This window comes from Corvus kubaryi, unplaced genomic scaffold (assembly GCF_017639235.1).
Source record: "Corvus kubaryi isolate FWS band 111438036 unplaced genomic scaffold, C.kubaryi_AGA036_p1.0 76, whole genome shotgun sequence".
Classification (NCBI taxonomy): Eukaryota; Metazoa; Chordata; class Aves; order Passeriformes; family Corvidae; genus Corvus; species Corvus kubaryi.
This window is the reverse complement of record NW_024582063.1, coordinates 10,082,102-10,101,298: the sequence shown is the minus strand read 5'-3', so window position 1 is coordinate 10,101,298 and position 19,197 is coordinate 10,082,102. Positions and strand designations below refer to the sequence as shown.

The window sequence follows — 19,197 nt, the reverse complement described above, 5'->3', positions numbered from 1 at the left end:
TTGTGTTGGGTCTCTTCCTCTAGCCTTATTATAGAGGTTTTCCCAGAAAATGTGTAGCTTTTAGCAAAGCACTGCAGATCATGGGTCAGTTGGGAAAGAACCTGTAGCTCAAGTAGTGTGTACCTGAACAGGCCATGTGCAGTGTTCCCCAGGGTCTGGAGAGGGTCAGCCTCTTAGGTAGGTCAGGCTGCATTTAGATTATCACTGCTTCTGTAGCCAGGGATCGGAAGTAACGTTGCATTCGTGCGTAATGATTTGAGAATTAAAAATTTTCTTCATAGGAGTAAAGGTCAGTGCTTCCTCTCAGTGACTTTTTCTTGGGCAAACAACAGAGCTTGTCTAATCATATCTCCCCACATGTACCCGGGAAAAATGTTATACACAAAAGCTTGAGGCTGCAGCGAATCCGGTGCAAAGAGAAACACAGCAGGTCTTCAACATCTCTCGTACCACCCTCATTACAACCTCCGCTCTGTCAGCCCGAGGCAGTGCCGGGGCCCGGGTTTGCGGGGCCCGCCCCGCTGCGAACACGCTGCTCGTCAGCCTCACCGCCGCTCCGGCAGCGGAAACGCGTCACCGCCCGCACCAAGCTCGGGGGCGCGGGGCGCAGCTTCGGGACAAGGTTGGTTTTGGACACAGTCTGGGACGAAGCGTTCCTTGCCGGTACTTGTGTTCCCCAGTGCGGTTCGCAGGCATAAACGCGCTCCCGGCACGACACACTGGCCGCCAGCGGCGGGGCGAGGCCGGCCGTGAGCTCACCCCCCCCCCTCCGCCTCTCCTTCCAGCCGCCCGAGACCCCGCCTTCCCAGGGCACGACGCCCGCCCCGGCATCACCGGGCGGTGCCCGCCCCCGCCGTGCGACAGCGCAGCGCGCCGGGCACCCACGTGGAGCGGGCCGGGCCGGCATGGGCAAGCGGCGAGCCGGGCGGGAGCTGCTGCGCAGCCTGAGCAAGAAGCAGAAGAAGCACCTGCGGGAGTTCGGCGAGGAGCACCCGTTCTATGACAAGTGAGTGCCGGGCTGGGCGAGCCCGCGCGGGGCCGCCCCTGCCCCGCGGTTCGGTCCCGGGGCTGCAGGGCTGAGGAGCCCGGGCGGCGGCCGCTCCCTGTCGTGCCTCCCCTGGGCTCCCGACGGAAGGAGGGGAGTTGCAGCTGCGTGGCGCACTGCCGCTCGTGAGCCGGGAATCGCGGAAGCAGAACGGGAGGCAGGAAATCTCGGCTCGGACTGACTTTCACCAAATGTAAACTCTTGTGGGAAGCCCCGAGGCTGGCACGAGGAGTGGGGAAGCGGCGGAGTGCGAGGTGGGCTCCCATTTTGATGCCAGGCCGGTCCCTTGGCTTGTCAGGGATCCAGCTTTCCCACTGTTTGCTCCGTGCCCTTTTCTGATGTCGGAGAGGGTATGAAAATAGAGCAGCGAAGATCTGTGTGACAAGAGCCATTCCCTCCTCGGCGGGATGCCCTTCTGTCAAAATGACCACCTTCCTTCTGTACCCCCGTGCAAACTTCTGAGGAAAGAGCTGCATAGTCCAAATGCTGTGCCATCTGTGCTGCTGCTGTAAAGCCTTTGGGAGCAGGCACACAGTGTTAAAGTTTGTTGTTTGGGTGTCCCCTGCGACCCTTCCGACGTGGGTTGGGATGGAAGGCCTGCTGGAGAGAATGTCCTGTGTGTACAGTGATGCTCAGTCCCACACAAGACTCTGCATCTTTTTGAAGGAGTTGAGGTTAGTTTAAGCCCAGCTTGTACAGTGGCTTCTTTGAAGAATTGCAGTCCCAACACTGGTTAGTTAATGCTGTTTTACCTTTAGTTTGTGTCTTTTTCCCACTTCACAGACCAATATTTAGCGCTAGTAGTCTCTGTCTCTGGTTAACTTAGTTACAAACTACCCTTCTACCTAGATTCTTTTAATTCCTTTTGAGACCTCATTTTCTGATTAAAGCATTTAATCACAGAGATTAAAGCATAAAGATTTTCCTTTAAAATTTGTATTGATAAGTTGTAATGCCTGAGCACTTAGGCTTCATGTACAGAGAGGGTCACATCACCTGAGAGGGTGACCCTTAAGGGTCTTTTTTCTTAGGGAGACATGTGTGATGGTTTGCTTTTAAGCTTTCTTTTAACTTCTTTAAACTTGCATAACTAATCAATTCACTCTTCCCCTCATTTCTTTCATCCTGTGACATTTCTTTCATCATTGACAGAGTAAGATATTTTAGTGCTTTCTTTTCAGGGTTTCTGGAAGACCAGAAGCAACTCAAATATGTGAACTGGTAATGTATTTTTATTTCTTCCTTATTTTCATCTTTGTGTAGTTCAGTGAAGTGAAAAACTTAGCATTTCATGTTTCCAACTTATTCAGGTTGATTAAGTTGTTCCACTTGGAAAAACAGTATTTAGGAGAAAAAGATGAATGTGATTTTTGTGTGGCTCTCAATTGTTCTCTGTAATGTCTAACTCAAAACTGTAATACCATCAGAGGGCAGAAGCAGCAGGAAATAACTGCAGTTCTTAACTTTTTTTGTGTATTATTTAGTCACAGTGAAAATTAGATCGTGCTTTAAGTTGTTTTAATAATGTTGATAAACTTAGTGTTGCACGAATTAGGAGACATTTTCTTCTCTGTTGAACAAAGAAATATGTGAATACTCCTTCAAATTGCTAGTGCTTTACTTTTCTTTCAGTCAGGATTTCATAACCTCCTGTATCATCAGATTAATAAAAGATTTCAAAGTTTTAGTTTGGAAAAATTAATTACTCTGTTTCAGTTGTTTCCTTTAGCAATTTTGTGCATTAACATAGTATTTACCGGTTTTGTTTTTTTTTTTTCCTTTTTGGGCTAAAAGGAGCTAAGAAAGGAGTAAATAGTGTTGTGTTGATACTCACAGTTTCACTACAGTTTTGGCTGTAATCTGGATATTGGTTTGTGCAAGCCCAGGACAGAACTGGCTCAAGTCTGGCTTGCTCACAGTGTAGAGCTGTACAGCTAAACCAAACCTGACCAACTACCTGGGGAACCACTGTCCACTGACAGCTATTTCACTTACCTTCTTGAAAGCCAGAAGCATGTCCAGCATGCTCTGTCCCTTGTATGGATGCCCTTCTACAATTTTCAATCTGTATGTGGTTTTCTTAGAAGATTCTAGTGCCAGGTCAGTCAGAGCCGTGCCTGTGGAGATCAAATGACCTCACTCAGCTGAGACTGAAAGCACTGGATTTTGTGATGCTCCAAGTCAAATTGGTGCAGAATGAGGTGCTTCAGTCTGTGTCCCAAGATGCTCTCAAAATCTAAATGGGAATATCCAGCATAATTATTGGCATAAAATGGTGGATTTTGAAAAATTCCACTTTTCTGTGGGTTCTATAGGTTTTCTATGACATTTATGTAAGGGTTTCATGGGAGAGGGAAAACAGAGCCGTAAGAGGTGAGGGTATTTGCTTGCTGCTTAATAGGCTGTTACTGTTGTTGCTGTTACACTCGTGTTTTCCTTTCCAGTCTGAGGATTCTGATAAATCAAGTGCAGAAAGTGATTCAGAAACTGAAGTGGAACAGGTCTCTGGATATCATAAGCTCCTGGCTACCCTGAAGACCTCCCCTGAGTCTGAAAGCGAGGAAGAGGATGATGAAAGTGAATCAGAAGAACCTGAGGAAAGTGAGGCAGAAATGGACAGCGAAGGGTCCCAGGAGACTGGAGAAGCAGAGGGAGGTGAAGAAGATGAGGATGATGTTCCAGAGGAGGAAGAAGGTAGTTTTTCTTTTCCCATGCTTCTTTGGTAAATGTTGTTTGACTAACAAATGTTTTTAGCCAGGATCCTGCTGTAGACTGGCTGTTGGCTGGGTGCTCTTCTGCCTTGGAGACTCTGTTGCTCCATTGGCTTTGTGTGGGTGGGAGCAGCAGTTGCTGAAGGATTTAGCAGGGGAAAGGGTAGCTGTGCTCATTTTGCGCCAGGCAGCCCGCTGCTGCTTCCTCAGATGTTGTTTGTGCGGCAGCACAGAGGAAATCCACATGGAGCAGCAGACCAGGGGTTCTCACCCACTCATGGGAGACACAAGCTGTTCTCTCAAGCAGCATCTGGCTTGGCTGTGCCACCGAGAGGAGGGAAAGGTTTGCCTCACAGCACAGGAAAGAATATGGAAATTGGAAGGAAACCGCCGCCTTTACAGCGAGGTATCCTCATTCATGAAGTCTGCAAAGAAATGCTAGGAGAGAGGAGTCAACTTTTTATCATTTTCAGTTATTTGGGGTCTTTGCAAACTAAAAGTTATATTCCCCAAATATGTTGCTTCTTTAATTTTTCTCTGGGGGACCACATTTTGTGTTATGTAACATTTGGCATCCTAGCCAAAAGTCATCTTTATGGTAGAATACAAAGCCTGCTTTTATCTTTTTTGATACAGTACTGGGAGAAAAAAATCAGTAGCTCAAAGGGAGCAATATCTACAGACAGTAACTTTTCCAGGAGAAAATAACCTGTTTCTTTCTAACCATTGACAGTCACAGACACAGCAGAGCAGGTACTCAGCCAGGAGCAGGCTGACGGCACAGATACCTCTTGTGACCCACGTCATGGAGTAATTGAGGAGTTTACTGATGTGAAACATGAATCTGAATTTAGCTTGGAAACCAATTTCATGGAAGAGGAGAGTGGAGATTGCAATGCAGATAAGAGAGACAGCAGTTCTTCACAAGCTCTTCCAGAAGGTAAAACAGTGTGTGTTTGTGTTTAGGGATCTGCCTTTAGAGGAGTATCTGTAAACATGTTTAAATTATCCAACACCCTAGCGATAGGCTGTATAGCTTCCAAGTTCTTCCACCACCTTATTCATTGTACTGCCCACATGTCAGCTGGTTATATAAGGGACCCTTAACACTAATGCAGATGTGTAGCTGAACCATTTGTTCTCTGTAGCCCCTGGGAACTGGGATTCATGTGGGGTTTCTGCTATGACTGGTAAAGCTTGACATATCAAGAACTAGAAAAGTGTGTGGAGGGTGTTGTCTTGTTCTGCTGCTCTAATAGTCGTTTTAAAAGCCACTGTAATAAAAAGGGCTCTGCAAGGCTGCACTTGACTGTGGAAGTTATTCTTGGCACAAACAGCACAGGAGATAATCACAAAGCTGACCTGTGAGGGCATTCTTCACATCTCAGTGGAGTTAGAGGTCAGATTCTGAGAAGCTTGGAGCAGCCACAGTAATTTAGACAAATGCTCAGCGCCCTCAGAATTTTGAAGGTTATGCAGAGGAGTCTGACTGCACCAGGATCAGGAGAGTATGAAGCATCAGCAGAGCACATGTAGTGTCTTTTAAGGGTGTATCCCAGAATCTCACTGCACTGATAGATGCATCTGAGCTCCGCTGTTGGAGTCGTCCCACCATATGTAACAAAATAACTGTGTTGCACGGGTGTGCGATCCTTCAGCGACATGGCACACACTGGCACTTGCACAGCTTCTGCTCAGATTTCATGCTCTGTGGCTTTAATATCAGATGGCGTCGTTTGAGAGAGAGAAATATGTTTGTAGCATCCCTAGTGATGCTGGCTTGTCATCTTGGAGCAGCAGCTGACATTAGATCTGGGAGGCAGCCTGGGTGATACATGAAATGTGTGGAAGCATTAAAGGGCCATGTGATAGAAAAAACAGCTCGTTCTTGTTACCATGAGAATATGACTTAGGCTGTTGGCATTGCATTTTAATGAGAATAGTAGCTCTCCAACTGCATGCTAAGTATCCTAACAGCTTTGTTCCACCTATAAATGATGCACTACTTCTCGGTGGGTTCTTGTAGCTTGGAAGTGTCTTTATAATCTATTGCAGAAAATGAGTCACCTAAGATAGCAGAAAGGGGATGAATTTCTGGTCCCAGGGTCACTAAAATTCCTGAAAATGCCTCCCATTACTCCCTCTACTTTATTGGGAAAATGCTGGAATCAGTAAAACAACTGAGGAGAGAGCCTGCAGTCCAATTAAGTGATATCCTGTTCATTTGTGTTTCTGGGAAGATTTTCTCAATTTTTTTTCAGTGTCATGATCAGTAAATGTCTTGACTTTTGCCTGGGTAACTTGTGTGTGGGGTGGATATTTGTTGGCAAGCACCAGTGTTCCCTAATTAGTTTTCTTTATGCAGTGAGTGCTGCTGTGCTGCAAGCAGGATACAGGGTTTGGCTTTCAAAACAAGCTTTGCATGTGACTTTGTGCGTGCCACTGTCTTTGAGTATAATATGATTTAACAGTTCTTTGCCTCTCCTTTCCAAAAAGAAATGCTGATTAGAAAAATCAGACTTTTTCTCACTTCAGGCAATTTTTGCCTCCCTTCGCCAAAACTCGCTTAATATTTCTGTGCTTTACTACAAACTGTGTTCATATCACTGGCCAAAGCCCTGGGCAGAGCTGTTAGTAAATTAGGAGCAAGTTCTTGGGACTTTACTATTGACAGCCTTTTTCACCTGCAAGCAATGGACATGTCAGAGCTTAAGGCAAAAAATTGCCACTGTTTTCCACTACATACTGTTTTCCTGTCTAACATTTGATTAGTGCTTGAAAATTCTAGTACTTCCATAAGTGCTTCTTTTCATTTTAAAAGCAATCTGTCAAATCTGTTCTCTCTGTTCTTCGCAGAGAGAATTTGACAACCTTTCTCTCATCTCCAAGTGCTTTGAAATAACTAGTTTTAATTGTGGTGTTGGCCAGCATGGAAACTGCTCATCTCATTTGCAAATCCATTCTGCAACTTGATTCTACTATTAGCTGCAATAGTTCTCAGGCTGGTTTTTTGTTGTTGCTATAAATAGATCCATTTAAACAGCACATGGACAAAGAACTTGAAGATAAAGAAATAGAGAAGATGTCTTCGCTTCCTAAAACTTCAAGTCAAAGCCAGGTAACAATGTTTTGTAGCCATCCAGTGTTCCTAAAGATGCCTGGATTAAAATAATCCTTTTTTGTACAAGTGAAGTAGATTATAATTATTAGTAGTAGCTGTTGGCACTAGAATTATCGAGATTTTGTCGCTGTGTTGTTGTTGAACTGTTTTCTTCTTCACTTACTGCTGAGTAAGAGTTGAAATGTGAAGTCTGCTGTTTTGAAGGCATATGGTGACGCATCTGAAAAACATAGCTTTAGAGTTTGAGCTGTAGTCCCAAAACCTTGACTGGGGGTGGAAGCAAGGCTTGTTTCTGAGTGGTGATAGGACAATGCCAGGGATGTGCTCTGCAGCTTAACTTCTGAGGTGACCATGTACACTTTTAAAAGTACTTGTGATGCACTTTCACGTTCTTGCTTCAGGATGGCTCTGTCCCTGTACCCATTTACAAGCCAGTGAAGGGGAATTTATTACTTACATTGTTAATTCTGGCAGTAATATGTGGATTACAGTACCAGAAAAGCACCTCCTTGCTTGACAGAGAGTATTGGTTCTCAAAATACTCATTTTTAGGAAAACCTTTTCTTCATAACTTTTCCACATCTGATTTTGTTTTGGAGAGTTGCCTCCCATTCTGGTCAGCCATATGCTGGGTGACATTCACTGGAAGATATCCAATGGTTAGTTAGTCAGAGAGAAAGCTGTGATTTTTTTTATTTCTTTAATTTAATTTACTTTTTTGGTACATGGCCAAAATTACCAGTGCCACCTGAAGCAATGCATGATATATCTTCGCTTAAATTGGTGTAGCTACATTACAGGGACAGCTTGGGACAACTTGCATGGCAGAAGGCTTAAAGTTTAGAGTTTTCCTCTACTACACTGATAGCTGTTCAAAATCAGACAGACATCCAACAAGACTGCATTTAGCAACTGAATCACAGCTTCTGGGATTAGCCCTTAATGGGTTTATTTTCATCTTTAATCAAAGTATGTACCTCAGTGGGGCCAGTTGGTAAGCATAGTTGGACTCCAGGGTTCTCACCTTGTCCCTGGTTTGAGGCACTGGTTTGCTGAGTGGGTTAGGCAGAAAATTCCTCAATTTCCTCTGGCATGGGAACAGTTATAGACACATCACTGCAAAACTTATCCAGATCTACAGAGCTGAAGTTCATTTATCCTGGTAGACTGTGAAAGGGATTGCATATTGAAAAAAAGGTTTCCACTTGTATTATGAAAAGATAATTTCCTTAATTTCATGAACTTGATTAAAGTTGATATCACCAGCTGTGGTGATATGCTTTCAAGTGTGCAGGGTTTGGTACATATGACTCCTCAGCGTTGTTGACTTGGTTTTTTTTCAGTGGCCAAGGGTGGGTCAACTAATCTTTTCTTCCACTTTGGAGAAACATAAAACTTTGAAAGCAGACAAAGAAGTTGATGTGAAACAGCTTCATCTCCACAAGCCTTTGGAATCGACTTGGCCAAAAGTGAATAAACAATTTCTGTCCTCAGTGGACAAACCAAGCGATTCCCCTTTTACCCCGTTACAAAGAGAGCTCTTCTGTATCATGAATTCGTACCGGGACTTGCTCTATCCAGAAAGAAATGCTTTAACAAACGGAGAAGAAATCCGGCATGCTTACTGCCTGCATGCCCTGAACCATGTCCTCAAGGCCAATGCCCAGGTGCTCAGCAACAACACCAAACGGAGGGACCGAAAGCCAGGGACTGACACCGATGACTACAGGGATCAGGGGCTCACTAGGCCTAAGGTAAGAGAGCTCTGATTCCCTCGTCCCCACCCTGGCTGCTCAGGCCATACAAACATCCTGGTAGTTTATCCACAAGTATTTCTGTTGCTGCTCTCTCAGGTGATGTGTTCCTGGGCATGTGCTTTTCCACATCCCTTTATCGTGCCTGGAGGTTGTCTTCCGTGGCCAGGGCAAATGCCCTGTGAGAAGCAGTGAGCTCAGGGTTGTTAGCCAGCCTGGTTTTGTGCCAAGCCATGAGTTTGACTTATCTCTTTGTTTGTCCCCCTACCACCACAGTTGGACAGGTTTTCCTGCATCCCTGTCTAAATCTGCCAGTGCAGACAGGTGCCTCCACATCAATCTTCAGTATCAGTGCAGGTAGTGGAGGCTGTCACCCAGTGTGGGACGTGCCAGGAATTTTTTTGTCCTTAGGCAGTTGTAAGGACTTGTCTGCATGGAAGGAACTTTCTGTACCTGGGAGTACCTCAGGGAATCGCAGCCCCATTGTCAAGGCCAGCTGTCGTAGTTGGGGGAGTGGGCCCCAAACCAATCCTAGCTGGATTCACAGTAACCTCTAGTTGATAGCCAGGTGGATTCAGCTATGGCAGCCTGTCACCAGCGTGCCAGCTGCCTGTTGAGCAGTTCCAGAGTTGGCTTTCAGTGTTTGCTGCATGCCTGGCAAATCTTTGGTTTCTATGTTGACTCCCCCATTAGCCATTTATATTTTGGAGTTCTGTGCAGGGACTATTGCCACCCATCCAAGAGCCAGCTCTGGACCTTGTCCCTGTGTCACAGGAACTCTTGCTTGCCTGGGGGTTAGGGAGGACAGGAGCACGTGCTTAGTTTTCAGTTCTGCTGTACTGGTACCCTGAGTGAGCTGGGAAACCAGGCTGAGCTGCTGGCCACTACCAATTCAAGAGCCCACTGCATCCCAGTGCATCTTCCCTTGCTGCTGCTTGTCAGAATGGCTTTGTTTTGATGGCTGGGATGCTCCATGGGGGCAGATCCAAGCCAAAAGTTTAATTAACATACAGTTAACAGCAAGTGTTCACATTTTATGGGTTATTCTCTTGTAATGGTTGATCTGCACAGGTACTGATGATAGTGCCCTTCAGGGAATGTGCTCTGCGGATTGTGCATGCTTTCATCAGTCTTCTCGAAGTGAATGACAAGAAAAAAATAGATGTAAGCAATAAAAAGCGCTTCAAAGGGGAGTTTGGCTCTGACCCAGAAGAGAAGCCCCCCAACCTGAAAAGACCTGAAGATTATGAAGCCATCTTTTCTGGCAACATTGATGACCACTTCAGAATTGGTAAGGACCTTCTGAACTGATGATTTTTAGCTTGTAAAAATCAGGACTGCTAAGTAACAAATTCTTCCCAAATGCCTAGGAGCTATCAGGGCTGGAAGTTCTGGTGAGACTCTAGGCTGTGTGGTATTCCTGCTGGTTTTGTACTGACAACTTGGATTTTTCTGAAAATCTTTATTGCCTTGCCAGAACTTAAAAAGGAAGAGAAAATAGAAAAGTAATTATTTTCACAACAAGTTCAGAATCATTTAAAATGCAACGACAGCTTTATTCTAGCAGGACTGCCCACACCTCATTTTCAAGATAGCCTTGATTATGCAGCAAAGTCTTTTCATGTTATAAAAAAAAAAATCTTTTGGGTTTAATTAGCGGGTTCACAATGTCTCTTGTAATGGCTGGAACAAAATTAAAGCTCAATACTGAGCAAAGCAGTTTCCTGCTGTGCTTCCCATGGTTTTCATGAAAGCAAATGGGTAGCCAGCAAAGTAGGAGTGTTGGACAAGCAGAAAATTTGAGACTGTTTCATAATATTGTAGTCTTAATCCTGTTTAGTAACTCAGTATGCAGAGAACTAGCTAGTGGCTTGGTTCCTGGAGCTGCCAAGGTGAGAAGGCAGTTTTTCTAGCTTAACTTGGCAGATCAGAGGCTTTTGAAATACTGCACCTTGAAGGATAAATTGGCACCCCAAGAAATGTAATGATGCAGTGGAAGATGTGAGCAGGTCGCACTCAGTCTTTCCTTCTTCCCCAGTGAATATCTCTCAGGCTGAAAGCATCTTACTTTCAGTAGCATAATAATTTTCCTTTCAGTCCTCTCCCATACCACACTCTGCTTGTTCCACTTACTAAGTGTTAAGAAATGATTGAAGAAACTTTCAGTGCTGTTAACTCGCAGAAGCAAATTATAGAAGCAGAATAATTTCTCTTTCTTACTGTGCTGCACACCCTGTTACTTCTGCACAAAGATCTAATTTAAAGCACATTTGTTATGTCTTACTGAAACCACCACTCTTTCACATTTTTAAACAGAAAAAAGACTTGATGTTTCTAAACTGTGTATATGCTGTGACAAGTGATATCTTCTTCTTGGAAATTCAACCAATTGAACCTTTCTTCTTTTTCTTTCTTTTTCCATTTTTATGGGTTGAAATAGACAGCAGGAGGCATCCCTACTGCTGTCTCTGAAATTCTTGGAAGGGTCTTCTGCTGTACCCGTGATACCTGCCTTCACATGGACAGGGAGAGACGTTGGAGAGACTTTGTTGGGCAGATTGAAGGGGGTGGTTTGAATGTGGTCTGGACTAGCTGGATTTTTAAGACCAGAAAACTGTGGGTTCTAGAAATACTAGAAAAACATGTAGTTATGACACAAACTCCTTTGATTCCTTCCATTTCCTGTCTATAACATGAGAGGTGATGCATCAACTGGTTTAGAATGTACCCTGCAACACGTGGTGTGAGAAGCAGTGGAGGTGCAAGAGTGGTCATGCCTTTGATCATTGTAACATGAAGAACCTCGTCCTTTGTGGTTTAGTAGCAAATCTTTCAGCCCTATGAATAAAGGCAGTTGCTAGTCAAGAGATCCACCCCAGAACTTTCATGACAGGTTAAAATAAGTTACTGTAATACCCAAAGGCAGAGACCAAAGTTCAGAATTTAAGGAGAAAGGAGTAGTTAATTTCTGCATTTTTTTTCTTAAGTTGTTCAGTCTCCTCATTCCCCTGTTCAGCAGAAACTCACGAACAATATGTTTCAGTTAAAAATTTTTGTTCGGATTATGGAAAATCTTAATAATACAGAAATGCTTTGCCAAACTTCATGAAAATTTTCCAAATGCCTGTCGAAGGGGGGTAGGGTGGGTAAGCACTTTTTGGGGAAGGGAGAGTTTCAGCTGGATTAGTTGTGTCCAGCTATATTCATCAGTGTGGGCAGAGGAAATGGGGGGAATCACTGTTCCAGAGCCTGCTGGAAGAATGTGGTTGATAATTGATGTTAACTGAGACATTGCTCTTGGTGTTGTTGGACAGGGGTTGCGATTCTGCAGAAGAGCATGAGGCTCTATGCGCCCTTCTACTCCTCAGACATTATCATTGCCTCTCCCCTGGGCATCAGGACTGTCATTGGCGCTGAGGGGGAGAAGAAGAGAGACTTCGATTTTCTGTCATCAATAGAAATCCTCATAATTGATCAAGCAGACATTTACCTGATGCAGAACTGGGAGCACGTTCTGGTGCGTTTTCCATATATGTGTTCATTTTTGTGCTGGGCTGGGTCTTGCTGGTCTGATGTTACTCAGTTTTGGCAGTGAGCAGCATTGCTGGTTTTTACTGACTTGATTCTAGACATGGATGTTTGTTTCTTTTCCTCCCTCCACCCTGATATTTTCCTTATACTAAGAATATTCTTTCTGCAGATTTTGGTAGTATTCAGGACATGTTCTCTCTAAAACTTTCTTTGGTGCTTTAGTAGTATATTTCATCAGAGGTGTTTTTTGGACAGTTTTAATTACCTTGCAGCATGAGGTAATGATGGTTCCTTTAATCACATCTGGGAGAAGTTATGCCAGCTGTCTGACTGCCCAGTGTCTCAGTCAGATTGCAGCCATGTGAGGAATCTCTACAGCCTAATTCAGGTTTTCACAGAAAGCAAGAGGAGCTGCCTCTTGTCTCCACTGACTGCAGAGGTACTAAGCATTAGTCATGTCCAGAGTTAAACAGTATGAAGGGCTTCCTGTACATTTTATGAAAATAGAGCTCTTGGGGTTGTGGCAGGTCTGCAGCAGTACCCCTGCTTTTCAGCTTTTGGTTAGTAGAAGTTTTCAGGGTTGAAATGGTAGGGTTTTATTTTCCATGTAAAAACACCTCAGAGGTACCTGGACCAGATGTTTTGACTACATGATGTCACTAGGCATTTTGGATGAGTCCAGAAGATCATCTTTCCTCAGGAGTCCCAGAAAGGGCACTTGAGCCTACACAATATCCAAGGAATGAGTCCTGGAGCCTGCTTCCCATTTTTCCCTTTAGGTGCAACTGCCTGCCAAGTGGTGGCAGGGATGCCAGTCCTAGGCATCATTCCCTGAGGGCAAAATGCAGTGAATTTCTTCAAACTTTCTCTGAATGTGATGAGAGCTGAGCTGTGCTTGGGCTTCTTTTAGCTCAGAAACCTTGGGCACATTGACTTTTAATACAAACAAATCCATTATGCTTGCCCCAGGAGAAGACTGGAAGGAAAGGTTACTGTTCCTGATGACTAAAGAGATGGTAGCTTTCAGTTCTGTGGCAGGAAATCAAGTAAATTGCTCTTGCTGTGGTCAATAAATTCCAGACAGTGGTGTCTTGGGAGATGCTGGATGTTTATATTCTGTGCTGCCGTGCTGGCCCCTGCCCTGTTCCCCACTGCAGTTAAGGCTTTTGCAGGCAGTCAGGGATGCCAGCAGTGATGTGTCTCCATCTGTCTGTGCAGCACCTGATGAAGCACATTAACCTGCTGCCTCTGGATTCCCACGGGGTGGACTTCTCCCGGGTGCGGATGCTGAATCTCAACAACTGGTCCAAGTACTACCGGCAGACGCTGCTGTTCAGCGCTCTCCAGGACCCCCAGATTAACTCTGTCTTCAACAAACACTGCTTCAATTACGCTGGGCAGGTGAGTTCACAGAGGAGCTGGAATGCTGGTGGGGAAGGGAGGGGGAGAGGAACACGAAACCCAACGTGAGGAAAAATTCTGTAACTCAGTTGCTGAAAGACTGTGCGTGCCTATCATTTCTCTCACCCAAATGTTTCAGTCTGCATCTCCATGACACTGCATACTTTGCCAGAGGTATGAAGAACTGCTCCTCATGCAGTGATGCTTATTTGATACTTTCCTTTCATAGTAGCTGCTGTCTCATGTCAGAAATGGGATTTTGGTTTTTTAATTTGACAGTCTCAAGTTATCTTGTTTTATATTTTTTGTTGTTAAATGGAGGGTTCATCTGCTTTCTTTTTTTTATCTCCTACTGTGTAAGATGCATGAACTGGTAGTATTTTGAAAGAAAAAGGAAAACTAAAAACTTTAGGAGACCATCTCAAATATATAGGATTCAGGGCATAAGCAGTCATTGTGTATTTAACAGACCTGGTTTGTGTACCATGACTGTAGTTTTGTATTGGAGCTTTCTTAAAAACAGCCTTGTGCACTGGTTTTCTTAAAAACAGCCTTGTGCTGTCAGATGTGAGCTGCAGAAAGCTGGCTGCAGTGTGCCTGCCTTTGGAATGCTGCTGCCCTAAACATCCTACTTCCTTCTCACAGGTTGCTGTCCGCAACATGCCACTCACTGGCTCCATCAGCCACGTTGTGGTCCAGCTTCCTCATGTTTTTCGGAGATTAGAAGCTGAAAGTGTAACTTCTGTGATAGACTCAAGGTACTGTGTGTCTCAGGCTGTGCCCCAGTGACTGCGATTTCGGGTTTAGTGGAGCATACTGCAGAGCACACTGTGGGTTCACCACAGCAGTACATCTTCATTAGTCCTCAGGTGTAGGCTGGGCTCTGCACAGGTAGAGGGGAGTAATGGCCTTCTCCTTGCCAAAGGCACTGGAGAATATAGGCTGGGGAAGAAATACCAGTCTCTACCAGAATTGTGTAGTGCTGGTAAAGCCTTTTATCTCCTACACATGTAGAAATCCTGTGAAGTTAAAAGAAAGACAAATGTAGTGAAAATCTTTGGTAGTCTGTTGTTTGATGATATTCCTGTTTGAGCTCATATCAGTATTGGGAAGCTGAATTTTAACTCTGGTTAAAATGTATTTATTTTTTTTAACTGAGGTTTCAGTTTTTCATTGACAAAGTTCTGCCCGAGTACCGCGATGCCATCATGTCCCACACGCTCATTTACGTCCCGTCGTACTTCGACTACGTGCGCCTTCGAAACTACTTCAAGAAAGAGGACCTGAATTTCACTCACATCTGTGAATACACTAAAAAGGCTGCTGTCTGCAGAGCAAGGCGCTTCTTTCTCAAGGGAGAGAAGCAGTTTTTATTGTTCACCGAGCGTTTCCACTTCTACAAAAGGTGAATTGTGGATCGAGTTTTCCCTCTGAATTGCGTGTGTGCTGTTCTGAAGGTAGAGTCTGACCTTAGTCATAGATGGGCTCTGCTGCTTTTCGAATCTGTTGGATCCCTCTGAGGACTTCTTTGACTGAAATAAGAGCTGTTAAGTTTACTGTCAAGTTTTTGCCTGTTGTCAGCAGTCCCTTTGCAGAGACTTTATTATTTTGTTAGGAGCAAAGCTTTATTCAGGGAGGTAAGTGCTGCCAAGTCCCAGTGATGTCAGGACAGGGTGATACAGCCTGCAAATGGGATTCATTGGGCCTTTTATTTGTGTTCATCTGTGCCACAGTAATTGCATAAAATTTTGGAAAGAGTATGTAATTGGTTCAATAATGCAATACAGCAAGCTGAGGCCACTTGGAAAATTTGGTACATCCTGACTGGAGCTGTTTACAAGTTCCTAATGGAACAGGATTTTTTTCTACTAGCAGATGTTTTGGCAAATACGAAAAATTTCATGAGGCCTGATCTGGTCAGTCTTCACTGTATTACAGTCCAAGCTGAAGAGGCTGACTGCTTCATAAATTGGTGGTGGTTGGTACTTCAGAGGAAGCCATTGTGCCTGGCAGTGTTAGATTTTCCCCCTAAATTCCACTTCTCTGTTTAGTCTTCAGTCCGTGACACAGGGTTTGTAAAGTTGAGCTACAGCTGATGTGCACTGAGGTTCATGGAAATTGGAAGACCTGATAGAGGATTGATGTTTTAACATGCGTATTTTGTAAAATCTGCAACAAATTTGTTTGGTTGGTTTTTTCTACTACAGGTATACAATAAAAGGCATTAGGAACCTAATTTTCTATGAGTTACCAACGTACTCCCACTTCTACAGTGAGATTTGTAACATGCTGAAGGCCACAGACAGTGGGGTGGATGCTACCTGGACTTGCACTGTGCTCTACTCCAAGTACGATGCTCAGAAATTGGCTGCAGTGGTTGGCATAGACCGCACAGCTCAAATGCTACAGTCCAAGAAGAACGTGCACCTCTTTGTTACAGGAGAAAATGATTAAGTGATCCTACAGACTGGGTGATTGGATGGACCTGCATTTTGCTCCTAATGCAGATTTTTATATTGCTTTTTAAAAAAGTGTTAAGCTTTTTACTTCCTTTTGTTAAATATTCTGTTGAAATTGTTCATATAGTATTAAATTTTGTATTTCAGTACTCTGCCCAACAAGAAATGAAGAGTGTCATTCAAAAAAGCAGGGCTTAGGGGGTGTTTTCTGTGTAGAAACAAAATCAATCCAGAACTATTTTTCTTGTATGTTAAAAAACTCATGGGTCAGTAAAGATTCATGCAGTGATAAATAGCTTTTGATTGGACTGTTTCATTTCATTTTTAGGTGTAGCAAACTCACCTTCTTTTCTCGAAAGGAAGTTTTTCCTCTTGTCTAGGATAAGAAAAATGCCCAAGTATTTAATGAGTCACTATTCTGTAAGCCTACACAAGGGAGCTGCAGGCAGGGCTTCTAACACAAGTGTGCTGCTGAATGAGAGTTGCTTCCAGCTGACACTTGTGAGAATCCTTAAATGTGCTTGGGTAGGAGCTATGGTTTTGTGTTTTTCCTGGAGTGACCTAAATATCTCTGCCTCCTGTTTCCAACAGACCCTCTGGCTGTTCAGTTTTACCAGGGTTAAGTACAAAACCAGGGGATTTGCAGTTGCAAATGCCCATGGTCTGGTATCTCACACCACAGGTGGAGGTGAAGTGGTTGGTTTGTCTGGTTTTTCCTCCTGATGGTTGCATATGGAGAACAGGGAAGCATCTTGGTACTGCCTTTTTCTTCTTCCAGGAAGCTAAGTCTACTTTAAAGGGAGCTAAAAGTAGAGGGATTAGTTTTTGTAAGCACGTGCTAGAACTGCAGGAAGATTGTTCTCCAGAGGGACAGGTGGGCCCTGCATCAGCCCAAATGCAAGAAGGAAACACCCATCCTGTAATAAGCTTGTCTAGGAGGCTTAAGTAATAAGACCAAAGTGAAATACACTCCTTGAGGCACATAATTTCTGCCAATTTTTGTCATATTTCTGATTCCTATATTCCTCAAAGGCTGTGAACTTGAGTAGTTATCATTTAGTAGACGTGAAAACCCATGCAGTTTCTTGCTTTGCATTTTAAGTAATGCTGTCTATTAATTTTACATACCTCTGCTGTAGCACACAAGAATTAAGAGCCCAAGCAAACTTTTCCTGGTGGACACCTGTCTCCTGTACAGCACAGAGCAGCAGTGGCAATCAAGGATTTTTATTGCATGGCCCAGGCTGGATGTGGGAGAATTATGGCTGTGCCTAGGAAAACAAGTCCACAAAATAGGATTAAGGAATTTCCTTTCTACACCGGATGTACTTAGCAGAGATAATAGCTGACCTCTGAGGAAGCTAAAGTGGGATAGCTGCTTAGGGAGATAACATAAGGCAGTGCAGCTCCTGTTTAAAGAAGCAGCAAGAGTTTTGTACCACAGCCTTAACTCTGCAAGGATTTTTCTGCCCACACTGAAGTTAAAAGCAAAGTGCCTTCATGGGAGGAAGGCCAAACTGTAGACTGAGGCAGTCATGATTTTTTTATCAACTACCTGGGTTTGTTCCTAAGACAAGCATGCTTTGAAATTTGAAATGTATATATACCAGTGTCACATTTCTGATGTTGATTTCTAATTATAACTCTTGCTGATTGCCAAAGCAGAAAATGCCTCTTCACTGCCTTCAGTAGGTGCTCAGAGCTCCCAGCACAGAGCCTTGGAGAGCTCGTGTATGAGGTTTTTGTGCTCTGACAAATTCTTGCTTGCCTTAGTAGGGAGCCTCATCAGCCAGCACTGATCCTAGGCAGGGATTCTGCCTAGGGGGCTGCAGTAGTGACTCAAACAGGTTTGCTGATATGGGGAGCCCTTCTCTGTACTGGTGTGAATGTCCCTTTTTTATCATCTTAAATAATTCCCTGGTGCAGGGCTTTGTCCAAGAGTGGTTCCAGAGACAGTTACTGGGAGGTGGTGAGCACCAAGATCAGAGTTTGGCCCATTCTGGATGTGTGTTCATGGACACAAATGCTTTGTTTGCTGGGACAACTGCTGGCTCCAAATGAGTTACTTCAGAGCCCATCTTCCTTGTGATAATGTGGCTTTCAGAGATGAATTTCTGTGGGAACACTAAGTTTTAGAAATGAAATTTTAAAGGGTTGGGGTTTTTTTAATTGTTCAACACTAGTTCAAATTCTGACACAAATGGAATAAGAAAGGCATTAGCAAATAGAATATTTTGCCTCTTTTTACTTGACAGCATGCAGTCTCTGCAGAGTGAGCATTTTGCCGTTTTTTCCGCCAAAATGCACTAATGATGAGTAATTACTCATCTTTAGGAAACAAATGTAAAACAAAATCCTGTTCATTTTGACCTCAGTACCATGTCTTCGTGGAGGTGATGGTGTTCTTAAGAATCCATTTTTTGGTCATTGTTTCAGGAGGATGTCAGAGCACTGACAGCTAATCCTGTATTCTTGGGAAATGTGCTGTACCATAGCATAGAGCCGACTGCCTGTTCCCTGCCCTAACACGCAGTGGTGCCGAAGCATTAGCACCTAGCTTTGGGAGATTCAAACCCAAGGGTAAAAACAACTGCTGTTAAGATGTTAAACAAGAATTTCTTCTTAGCATCTCCTGCCTCAGGAAATTCCTAAGGAAATCCTACTAATGGATGACCAAGAGAAAGACATACCTGTCTCTGTAGGAAGACTGTTCTTGCAGCTAATGAGTTCATGTTCTAATGGATCATTTTTTCACTAGCAAAACCTAATCAGGGTAAGAGGTCTTTTACATTTTGTTGCTCCTTTCAAAGATGACCAAAAGGCAATTTTTTTTTCTCTAAAAATGTGTCTGCAGGATAGGAGCCAGCCTTCTGCTACTGCCTGTATTAATGTGGAGGAGGGAGGGAAAGGTGACTTCGGGACAGTCTGTCTCCATGCTGGAGAGCTGCCTCCTGTGAAGAGGCAGGTTGTTGGTTTTGCAGCAGTTATTGGGAAACACGGGACGAATCACATGAGAGAGGAACTGGAGCATTCCTGTTAACAACAGCAGAATTAACAATTACTTTACAGCTGTGCTGTCACAGGCTGCCAGGGTTTCTCAGCTCTGCATTAGTCATGCTTCATGGCCTCAGCCCCAAGAGTTACTCTCCAGGGTTTGGGGGTTTTTTTGGGCTTG

The 19,197-nt window shown here is 44.1% G+C and overlaps 1 protein-coding gene across 3 annotated transcripts; it reads left to right on the top strand.

Annotated features, from left to right (window-relative positions):
• Positions 1-543: 543 nt before the first annotated feature.
• On the top strand, positions 544-16,317 carry UTP25 (UTP25 small subunit processor component). 3 transcript variants are annotated; one of them, XM_042051806.1, is made up of 12 exons: positions 544-1,006; positions 2,227-2,266; positions 3,490-3,739; positions 4,490-4,696; positions 6,786-6,874; positions 8,221-8,631; positions 9,703-9,922; positions 11,946-12,148; positions 13,381-13,563; positions 14,209-14,321; positions 14,723-14,968; positions 15,771-16,317. In XM_042051806.1, the coding sequence occupies exons 1-12, from the start codon at positions 906-908 to the stop codon at positions 16,015-16,017; spliced, it is 2,310 nt and encodes a 769-aa protein (XP_041907740.1). In that variant the 5' UTR covers positions 544-905; the 3' UTR covers positions 16,018-16,317. The 3 variants fall into 3 exon arrangements, 2 of the variants coding, with proteins under 2 accessions (XP_041907740.1, XP_041907739.1); XR_006020284.1 differs by lacking the exon at positions 544-1,006 and adding an exon at positions 1,028-1,719 and having other exon boundaries at positions 14,730-14,968; positions 15,771-15,996; XM_042051805.1 differs by lacking the exon at positions 544-1,006 and adding an exon at positions 1,029-1,719.
• Positions 16,318-19,197: the final 2,880 nt, after the last annotated feature.

Excerpts from the sequence above, each read along its gene's own strand:
- UTP25 (XM_042051805.1), top strand. The coding sequence starts at position 1,529 with ATGCTGTGCCATCTGTGCTGCTGCTGTAAAGCCTTTGGGAGCAGGCAC. Across the intron at positions 6,875-8,220 it reads AAACTTCAAGTCAAAGCCAG|TGGCCAAGGGTGGGTCAACT; the intron begins GTAACAATGTTT and ends GTTTTTTTTCAG. Across the intron at positions 13,564-14,208 it reads GCTTCAATTACGCTGGGCAG|GTTGCTGTCCGCAACATGCC; the intron begins GTGAGTTCACAG and ends TCCTTCTCACAG.